The sequence below is a fragment of the Triticum urartu genome, chromosome 2, assembly GCF_003073215.2.
Source record: "Triticum urartu cultivar G1812 chromosome 2, Tu2.1, whole genome shotgun sequence".
Taxonomy (NCBI): domain Eukaryota; kingdom Viridiplantae; phylum Streptophyta; class Magnoliopsida; order Poales; family Poaceae; genus Triticum; species Triticum urartu.
Window position 1 is genome coordinate 194,296,576 of NC_053023.1, and position 11,344 is coordinate 194,307,919.

Here is an 11,344-nt window from a genome sequence, read left to right on the forward strand (position 1 = left end):
GTGGGCTCTAATGGGCAAGCCTTATTCAAGCAGATCGCGCCGCCGCTCCATCGGCACAAGTGCAGCAGTTCCTTGCAGAGACCGGCGACCCACATCGCAGGCAGGCACTCCCGGTGGTGGAAGGTCGCCGCGGCGGCGGCGGCGGCGACTCTCGTCTCTAGCGGCGCGGCGGCGGCGGCCGCGGTCTGCAGCTTATACCTCGAGACAGTGCTCTACACCGACCGCAAGCACTTGATCGTCCGCTCCATCGAGTACGAGCGCCGGCTGGGTGACTTTGCGTTCCGCTATGTCAGGGAGATGTACGGCGCATCCAACATGGTCGACCGGCTCCACCCCGAGAGCGTCCGGGTCTACCTCATCACCTCCGAGCTCGTCCGGGCCATCCACCGAGGCCTGAGCCTCAAGCAAGGGGATGGTCCAGAGGCGGCACGTCGGCACACGGCGCATCTCGACGGCCTCGACTCGACTGGGACGTCATCCTTGTCCGAGATAAGGAGTTCAGAGCTCGCAGCACCCCTAGCGGCAAGATTATCCTGCACACTGGGTGCTTGGACCTTCTCAAGACCGATGAGGAGATAGCCTCTATTATTGCACACGAGCTTAACGAAATGTATCATTGCGTGGGGTGACACTCTTTCCCAGGCGGGTAAGGAAACAATGATTAAGTCCGTGGCACAAGCGATTCCAACCTATATAATGAAGGTGTTCAAACTGCCATATTCAGTGTGTGATGATCTATCCAGACTCGTGCGGAATTTTTGGTGGGGCTCCAAACAAGGGAAAAGGAAGACACACTAGCTTGCTTGGGACAAAATGCTCAAACCAAAAGGGAAAGGAGGAATTGGGTTCCGAGACTTCCGACTGTTTAATCAAGCTCTGCTTGCACGGCAGGCCTGGCGTCTCCTCACCAAGCCGGATTCTCTATGCTCACAAGTTCTCAAGGCGAAATATTATCCTAACGGCTCCCTAGAGGACACTGTTTTTGCAGGTAATACTTCGCCAACATGGCACGGCATCCAACATGGCCTCGACCTGCTCAAGAAAGGGCTTCTGTGGCAGGTCGACAATGGAGAGAAGTTCCGCGTCTGGAGGGATCCGTGGCTACCACGACCGACGTCCTATCGACCTATCTCCGTGCGTGGGACTTGCCGGCTACGGAGGGTGGCTGACTTGCTGGACGATGTTGGACGATGGCGTGAGGATCTACTCCGCCAATACTTTCGATCGATGGACGTGGACTGGATCCTGACGATCAAGCCTAGCCCGCATCAGCTCGACGATGTCCTCGCTTGGGGCCCTGATCCCCGTGGCCTTTTCAGTGTAAGGAGTGTGTACAAGCTCGCCTTGGAGGAAAAAACTCGCACCAATGCATGCGCCACGAGCAGGGCACCGGACGGCACGCGTGCCGTCTGGAAGGCAGTGTGGGGGTGCCCTGCTCTCCCCAAGGTACGCGTTTTTGCACGGCGGGTTGCTACAAATTCTCTAGCCACTTTGGAAAATAAGCTTAAGCGAACTTTAGCGATATCTGACATATGCTCCTTGTGTGGTATGAAACGCGAGGACATATTTCATGCCCTCTGCAGATGTCCGAGGGCACGAGCTCTTTGGACGGCAATGGCGAAAACATGGAGTATGCCATGTGTGGATGACATCAACAACACTGGAACTGAGTGGATTCTTCATCTCCTTGACGGCTGCAGCAACGATGAGCGCCTCCCAGTGATCATGACACTCTAGAGGAATTGGCATGTACGCAATGAAATATACCATGACAAGCCGGCGCCACCTGTGGAAGCATCGCGAAGGTTCCTAAGCAGCTACATCGACATTCTTCTTGGGTTGCAGCAACATCCCGAGGTGTCAGGAAACCCAGGAGGATCCCATGCTGGCTGTTTTTTGGTGGGATTCAAGGGGCTCTCCCATGTAAATATTTGGGATTGCCTCTAGGTGTCAGGAAACCAGGAGGGCCGAGGTGCAGCCGGTTCTGGACAAGATGGCGGGAAAGCTATCGCCTAGGAAGGGTAGATTGCTAAACAGGATGGGAAGACTAGTTTACATCAACTCGGTGGTCACCAGCACGGCCATTTACTTCTTAACAGCCTTCCAACCGGATAAATGGTTCATTAGAAAGGTGGACAAACTCAGGAGAAATTTCCTATGGAAAATTGAAGAAAGAGCGGCTGGAGGCAAGTGTCTTGTAAACTGGAAGCGGGCCTGCTCCCCCAAGATTGTTGGTGGGTTAGGTATCAAGAACATCGAGTGTTTCAGCCGGGCCTTGCGCTTGAGATGGGAATGGTTCAGATGGGATGACGTCGATCGACCGTGGAAAGGATCTCCTACTCCGTGCGACCCATTGATAGACAGCTGTTCTCGAGCTGCTCCTCTATTCAGTTGGGTGATGGGCAGCTTGCGTTGTTCTGTATGGATAGATGGATGCATGGGGAGGCCCCTTATGTGATTGCACCGGAGATCTTCAAGCCGGCGCGTTTTAAAAGAATTACTGTCAAAGAGGCTTTGACAAACGGTCGGTGGATGCAAGGTCTACAAAGAATGAACAACGAGGAGCAGCTAGCACAATTTGTCAGAATTTGGGAGGAGGTTCAGCAGGTGAGCCTTTCGGAGGCAAAGGATGTGATCAGGTGGTCACTCACGGCAAACGGCTCCTACTCTGCATGCTCTGCCTATGCCATCCAGTTTGCGGCCGGGATCGAGCAGCTGGATCTTGAGAGAATATGGAGATGCAAGATGGAGGGGAAGGTCAAATTCTACCTTTGGTTACTCCTGCAGAACAGAAATTGGACGGCGGATAAATTATTAGCGCGGAATTGGCCACATAATGATCGATGCAAGTTGTGTGATCAAGAGGCTGAATGTCTGATCAAGAGGCTGAATCTGCAATGCATTTGACGCTGGGGTGTTCTTTTGCAAAGGAAATATGGTTCCACTTCCAGGGATCTAACAATAGGATGTGGCGTATTGCGTCTTCGGCTAGCTCGATTACAGATTGGTGGAGAAGGCTATGCTCCGGACGCGGTCCGAAGAACAAGGTACAGGAGGATATCACGTTGGCGGCCTACATCGCCTGGCACTTGTGGAAGGAACGCAACAGGAGGATCTTTCAGCAGAAGGAATTGACTGTGTTCATGTTGGCTGATTTAATCAGCGATGATGTAAAATTATATGTTGAGGCAACTGGTCAGGGTCAGGTTATTGCATAAAACCTGCCCTGTGAGAAACATTGAGTGTTCTTGAACAGTCCCTATCCTATCCGGGGACATGTTCCAGAAGGATGTTGTACTGCTTGATTTTTCCTCTCTTCCACTATAATGCAAAAGCAGAGCTCCTGCTATTCCCGTCAAAAAAAAAGCAACATCCCGAGGCCGACATCACCAAAGGAAAGATGGTTATCTCATACGATCACTCCAGATCCAATGGCAAACGTGAAGTGACCGTGGCTTCCTGTACCAGGCCGCCCGAGCAGTGGAGCAAGCCACCAGAGGGCTGGGTAAAGCTGAACGTCGATGGAGCATGGCGGGAAGCTGATGGAACCGGTGGCGCGGGGATGATACTCCGAGATCACGTGGGAGCAGTCATTTTCGCGTCTTGCAGGTTCCTCCCGAGATGTGCAAGTCCTCTTGAGGCTGAACTATCAGCGTGCATGGAGGGAGTTACCCTGGCTCTCGAGTGGAGCATGGCGCCTCTCGTCCTGGAGATGGACTGTGCTGCTGCAGTAAGCATGATTAAGGAAACATCATTGGACAGATCCCCCAATGCGTCTCTTGTTGGAGAGATTAAGAGGAAGCTAGCTGTAGGGAGGGAGCATGCGATCAGGTTGATTCCTAGAGAGCAAATACCAGTCATGCCCTTTCGCAAATGGGATGCTCGATTCCACGTACGGCCGTCTGGCTGCGTTCGGCACCTGACGAGATCGTTGGTTTATGTAAGCAAGACTGTGGCGAATCCACTTGAGTAATGAAATGATCCTTTCGCAAAAAAAAAATGTCCTCATTTGTGCTTAATTTTGGGAGGATCCAATCTAGTAATTGTAGTTCTGAACCTTTATTTTTCTGTATGTTTATAGATTGGGCACATTGTTGCGAGGCATTCAGTGGAGCGGAACCTTTACAGGAGGAGCTGGTTTCCGTCCTGCCTTAGGCAGTACTTGCTACTCCCTCCGTCCGAAAATACTTGTCATTGAAATTGATGTATCTAGATGTATTTTAGTTCTAGATACATCTATTTCCATCCATTTTGATGACAAGTATTTCCGGACGGAGGGAGTACAAAGGTATATATATGGAATTCAATTCCTCGCATTCCATGGTCATCTCGCATTATGTGATGCATTCACAAATTTACTGTCTCTTGTACTATATGCAAGCAACATATATGTCTAGAGGCCTTTCTAATGATGTTCATATAGGCAGGAGCTAGAGGCAGATCACACTGGAATCCTACTGCTAGGCGCTGCTGGTTACGATCCACGCGTAGCCCCGACAACCATTGAAACAATCAAGGAAAAGCTAGGATCAAGGAAAGCATGCGCCATTCATCCTTCCACTGAGGCAAGATTGCAGCTCTTGTCGCAACACAAGGTCATGGAGGAGGCACTCGAACTTTATAGAGAGGTTAAAGCCAACTACTCGCTTTGCTTGACGCTCAGATCCATGGCGGCCAGTCCTGGGTATGGTAGATTTTTGCTTGGGGAGTGAACCACTTTGTGTACTATTTCTCCCATCTTGTCTTGCTGGATCTTGAGGCTCCACAAGGTTTTCATGCTTTTGTGCTGGATACTCATTCTTTACTGCTGACTTGAAACAATATTTATATATATAAAGTTACTAGTTTTGTTTCCCCCTGAATAGCTGATAGTTAGATGTATGTCATTTACGTTCTGGGTGAATTTTTATTAACACCAATCTATTATTTTTTTCAGTATTAGTATAGATAAACATCATGCATACCTTCATATACCATATATCATCAGTTTTATCGTTGGCAATTCACTGTTGCAATGCGACTGACCCATCCTAATGGTATGGTACACCAATGCAGGCAGCACAAGACTGCATAGACACGAACACACGCAGGGCCTGTCTGCAAGTACACACTGATCGTATCCGTAACGAAGTTTTAAATTATAGCTAGTGGCGTATGTTACAGTTACACACACGTACACAAAGTAGCATTAGCCAGCAGGCAACAGCCAAGCACACAAGTGAAACTATAATTAAGTCCATAACCGTACTGGGAATAGTTCGAGCGACCAACACTAGATTTTATCCCTTCCCCAACAATTTTATTGGAAATCTACTTCCAATTGGTAGCATAAATTTAGAACAAGCCATTTCTGATCGAGAGAACTAACTAGCTAGGGTATTGGTAGCCAGATGACTGTGTCCCAGCTGATTGTGGCGGCTGCTGGGCTTCTCTCTGCTTGGCGTACTCCGCAAATATCACCCAACCATCGAGGAACTACACCAAAAAAGGGGCTAGCGTCACAAGAGTAGATTAAAAGTTGCTAAGCTACAGTATAGACAATGTTTAGTGTCACCTAGACCAAGATAAGCAAGAAACATCAGCTAATAACTGATATACTGTTTCCGAGTTACCATTATTCGAACAAGAGCAAGTGTTTCCTACCACACCATGAGCCATCCAGGTAGTGCATTATCTGATCAATATAACGACTCACCTTTCCATCCATGCCTTTTATGCCCTCACCAGCTTCTTCTACGGTTGCATATCTCACAAAGCCAAACCCTCTAGAGTATCCAGATATTCTATCAGTGATGACTCTTGCTGCAAATACAGTGACAAATGGATTTAGTAGTAGTAGTACAGAGAGGAATTAATTACAGAGCTGAGAACCACTTACCGTCAGTAACCTGGCCAAATTTCGAGAAGGCTTCCCTCAGTCCGTCAGATGTCGTGCGCTTATTCAAACCTGCATAGGTACAAGAACAAATTTAAAAACAAACACAAGTGAAACTCCAGAGGGAATTTGTGTATCGTTGTCATTACCATTTTCTTCTATAAACAAAATAAATTATTGGCATTCAAACCACATGAACTACTGGCATCCCAAAAGTTGGGACTAGAGAAAATCAAAGAACCCTTAAGAAAATATACCAAGTTTTGCTTTTCCACAGCAAAAATTCAGTAGTTATTCTGTACGCATGAAAGGAAACTGTAGTGAAGAGAACCAAACACAGTGCAAAACTTCAGCTAAGCTTACAGTTTTAAAAGATCTTATCCTTAGTTATATCAATAAGACAGTGAATATGTTTGAGATAATATATGTTTCTTTCTGGTTTTGCTTTGTTATAGAAAGAGTAATAGTTGAAAGGGGCAACCAGAAGACCAAGTAGTTCATCAGTTAGAGGCTTTTGACCATAATATTTCCCATATATCCCCAAAAGAGCATTTCCGAACACTCGAACAGCATTGAAAAAGGACAACCATGCCTTTTGGACAGTACCAAGTCTCATCAGTTAAACTATTAATTGCATGCTTAGTTCCTGTTAAAATAGTATGCCTGGACCAAATACATATAATTCGTGTTCTGCCTTATATTAACTACTCAAAAAAGGGCATGCTTGGTTAAGTAACCCCAGGTAAAATGTGGCTGCTACAAAAATTGTGGCAAACAAAATGACCACAAGTGTGGCAAAGTTTGGCAACTAAAGTTTGAGGCTATTTCGGGTATTACGGGTGGAGCCCCGTTACCCCTGTTCTCATGTGGCAATGTACCACATGCCTAAGGAATTGTGGTGCGACTCAGAAGTGCATGGCTACACCTTGCTGCCAAAGCTTTTCCTGCTAAAAACTTGCCTCCTCTCTTTGTGTTCAACATGCTGCCACACCTCAGTTCTGGGCGGCATTGGAGGAACTGGGTAGCCATCCTTCTTGCCAGTTCAAAGCTCCCGCATCCTCCTCAATGGTTTCCTGGGAGTAACACTGGTCGGGTTCTGCAGAAAGGGGACCCATCTGTACCCTGTGCTTTTACCTGGCTATGGAAGTCCTAAGTGCCTTCTTCCAGACAGGCGACAGCTGGACCATCCAACATGTTCCAATCTTTTGGGTCATATGGGCATCCGTCATCAGGCGTTGGTGTATGCTGATGATGTGGTGGTTTTCTTCATGCCCATAGAGTCAGACCTTGATGCGGTGAATGCATTGCTGGAGCAAGTGCACCATCACACGCAGTAGACCTTGATGCTGCTGCTTTCGGACTCGGAACTAATCTGAGCAAGGGCGCCATGAAATCCATAGAGTGCTCCGAGGAGAATACCCAGCTAGCCCTCCAGCCTTTGTCAATTACGAAGTGGCGAAAGCAGGACCTCTAGGCTCCAGGAACTCAATAAATAAAGTACTCCCTCTGTAAAAAAATATATGATCTAAACGCTCTTATATTTCTTTACAGAGGGAGTACTAGCTAAGCTCCGAACCTGGAAGACAAGCATGGTGACCAGGGGCAGCCAGTTGTGCCCATCACGACAATGCTTCTCCACTCTCTTAGTGTATCACATGATGTGGTTTCCATTGCCAGTCTGGCAGCTTAAGGCAATTGAGAACTGCCATTGTGCCCCCCTCTGGAAGGGCACCAAAGTGGCTGGCAGGCTGTCTTGTCACTTGGAGTGCTGTCTCCTGTCTGTGTACCCTGAGTATGGAGGTCTTAGAGTCTTAAACTTCTTGGTTACACACTCAATGTTAGGTGGATGTGGCTGCACCACACCAGCGCCACGCGCACCTAGGCCGGTCTCACTATGCAGCACAAGGTCCAGCAGATATTCCACGCGACAGCAGAGTTTGTGTTTGGGGACAGCCAGATCACGCTATTCTGGATTGATAGAGAATCAGTCAAATCCATCATCGGGCCCTTTGATCCACGACTGTCGAGATTCAAGAATCAAGGAAGGTCGGTCAGGCAATGGATGGGTTAGACTGGGTCCACAATATCACTGGCGTGCTCACGGTCACTGACCTAGCCCAGTTTAGTCACTCCCTGTGGAGCAGTGGTTCTGGCACCACCCTCATTGCTTGCCAAGAGAGTGTGGTCCTTTGGCGTCAGTCCTCAGATTTGCAATACTTGGCGCAATCAGCTCATAAAGTGTTCTTCCTTGGTCATACCACCTTCCCTTGCCAATCTCTAAAAGGCCGTGCACCCCTGAAGTGTCGATGTTTCCTTTGGCTAGCATTGCAGGAGCGACATGGCCTTCCTAGCCATGAAACTGCCCCATGTGCTCCAAGAGACGAAGTCAGCAGAGCACCTTTTCATCTGCTGCCCGGGGTAGAGGCAGCAGCTAACGGATCTTATCCTTAATGTGCAGGCCATGCCATGTAATCCCCTTGACAGCTAAGGTTGTCTATGCATAGAAGTACTCTGAAGCACAAGACGAGTCTTCTGGCTGTGGTATACAACATCAAGGTGGAATTCAACTTTCGGTTGTGTAAACCATCATGAGGAGTAGCTAGTGTGTGCATGCTGCCTTCCTGTGATGTAAAAGTTGCCTCATCTGCAGTCTAGTATTGACCTTGACCTTTAGCACTGTCTGCCAAACTCTTGTGCCTATTATGCTTTACTTCTTAATGCAAAAATATGCAAGCGCATGTTTGCACATTATCTAAAAGACTAAAACCATACTTTCATGGGCTAACTATCTGTTTTACTTGCAGAATTAACCAAAAACAAAATTTGAATTTTTATTCCAGACAGCACATTACATGAACAGGAACGCAAAGCATGCAAAATAAGATGGAAAATATTCAATCCAACAGTAAATCAAGAAATGCACGGGTAAACATCCAATATATCTCAAAATTCAACCAAGGGCAGTGGAAGTGAAAGTTATGACTTGAAGCTTGAATGCTGAAGAACATTGAACGTACAGTTTCATGAAAGGAACCAATGACCTAACTGTGAGGGCCCTCAGAGCTACCATGACACAACAATAGCAGTCTACAGCACACACGAACGAGAAATTGATGCTCGTGGGAAGGTTTGGTGGTGTTTCGCTTAAGGGATGAGCAGTAAGATATTGTGCCACTGGTTCCACACCGCCATTTCCAAGGAATGGGAGTGCAGAGAGGTGCAACTCCAGGAGAGCAGGAGGGTTCGTGGCCATTGGAGTGGTGGAGCCAGTCAGGGTCACTCATGCTGGTTGGGTATTTGCGATACGGCTAAGGCTAGAAAGGAGAATGCCTGTTTGATCTTCACTAAAATAGATCATTTAACTCTGACAATGTATATTAATTGGGTGTGTCTAGGGCACATCTAGATGTGCTTTAGTTATTGCACATCTAAGTGAGTGAATCAAGCATAAAGAGAAAAAGAAAAAAGAGAAAGAAAATATTCACACGAATCTCAATGTAAGATCAATGACATATGACTTAGATGTGCAATACTTATGGCACATCTAGATGTGCTTTAGCAAAACTGATATTTAATTCATGCCTACGGGTATTTATACAGGAGAACATGCGACGATGAGATGAACTAAGAGAGAGTACATGAGAACATGCCCCTAGCTGTGCACTAGACTCGGCAAATCTGATACCTGATCCAGCCAATCTGCTACAATTTATAATGTTGACTACCGTGTCTATGTCCTTCAGGCTTGGGACCTTGATAAGTGTCACACGTGTGGCACGAACACAGCAACACCGAACGTTTTTTATGGCAAGTTTAATGACGCGAGGATGGCAACTTTTGTTGTCAAGCATGGCAACTTTCTTTTCAGATGACAAGTTTCAGTTTTTTTTAGTTTGTTTTTTTTTTCTTTTCGGATGGCAACTTTAGTTGTAAAAATGTCAGGGCCGGAGTGCTTCGTGCTAGACGTGTGGCGCTTATCATTTGGGTAACCTTGTAGTGTGTTATCTGTCTGCTATATCCTTCATGTATGTTCTCTGTTGTACGGTGATGTTTCCATACATGATAGATTTTATTATCTCGTGGTAAAACATAAGATGGAGTTTCCTGCAATATAATTTAGTTTACCCGAAGTCTCTAAATCTAAACATTAGCAAAAGGGAAAGTTGTGGCTACATCGACACGGTAGCGAAAATACAGTGACATTAACCCAGCAGGTAATAATAGCTTCCCACGCATCGTACCACAGGTAGCTAACTTTGGCACGAGCCTCGAATCCAGAACACAGGAAGAAACAATACAGGGGATTTTTACAGCAGAAAAATAAGGGAGAGTGAAGAGACGCGGGAAGAGGAGTTGCCTGAGACGAAGAGGTTGTTGCAGGGCTCCGCCGCGGGGCGAGCCGTGGGGGGAGGCGGGGGAGCGAAGGCGGAGACGGAGAACATCCGCCGGAACCCGGCCCGTGCTGCACCGGCGCGAGCTGCTGCGACCGCCGCCATGTATGATGTCTCGATGAGACGGTGGCGAAAGCGGCGCTGCGAAGGGGCGGAGGCGAATGGAGGCTTCGCGTGCTTGCGGCGGAAGGGTTTCCGCTTGTGCCGATTGCCGAAGAGTGTAGGCCAATCTGGGTGGACCGAATTGGGCGGAATCCTGGCCCAGCAAAGCCATGTTCTTCGCCGACTGCTGCCCCTGGGCCGTTCCAGCGCGGGGCGGCCCAATAATATTAGATCTTTTCTCAAAACAATTTGTTACAGACAATATTTGAATTTATTTTTAGGAATTTCGATTGCAATGTAAAAGCACACAACACACAATTACACATAATTTTTTTGTGAGGAAACCATTACACATAACATCAATGATACACCAAAGCATCGAACCTAAAGTTAGATCCCTAATGGGCTGAGTGTATCACCCTCCTCCTAACCATCTAACCAAGAAAATCTACCACATGACATATGTGGTAAGCAATCCAAACAATTAAAAAAACAAGAAAATCTAACCGATGTTTGGTTCCCATATTTAAAAAAAAAAAGTGGTGTATTGTATTATTTGGGCAACATAGAGTCGGTACATTCATTGTCGACCAGACGCAACATTCTGGCCAAAAATGAGTCGATCAAAACACAACTACTCACACCACTCCTACCATAACTAGCAAGAGCATGTTCTCGCAAAAAAACTAGCAAGAACATGGACAACCCTATTGTCATTTCTTGACATCGCAAAGAAAATGGGTTATTAAGCCATAAAGGCCTCAGTGGCGCGGCGAAGCGCGCCCCACATTTCTAGTTTGGGACTTTGGGTTATGGTTCAAACATAGCTCATGTGGTCTCTATGTCTAATGGCATCAAGTCTAGGTGTAGAGAGAATTCTTGATGGATAATCTATGTGTTTTAGAGTTGAGTTTGTATGTCTTGGTTTGCATCTTACTAAAGCTTGTACAGTCCACTTTTTTTATATGAAACTATT

At 47.0% G+C, this 11,344-nt stretch overlaps 1 protein-coding gene across 1 annotated transcript; it reads right to left on the bottom strand.

The window, feature by feature from the left end:
- Nucleotides 1-5,117: 5,117 nt before the first annotated feature.
- Nucleotides 5,118-10,495, bottom strand: LOC125536717 (organelle RRM domain-containing protein 2, mitochondrial-like). The gene is made up of 4 exons (XM_048699956.1): nucleotides 10,233-10,495; nucleotides 5,879-5,947; nucleotides 5,696-5,802; nucleotides 5,118-5,475 (listed from the first exon to the last, which is right to left on the bottom strand). The coding sequence occupies exons 1-4, from the start codon at nucleotides 10,369-10,371 to the stop codon at nucleotides 5,368-5,370; spliced, it is 423 nt and encodes a 140-aa protein (XP_048555913.1). The 5' UTR covers nucleotides 10,372-10,495; the 3' UTR covers nucleotides 5,118-5,367.
- Nucleotides 10,496-11,344: the final 849 nt, after the last annotated feature.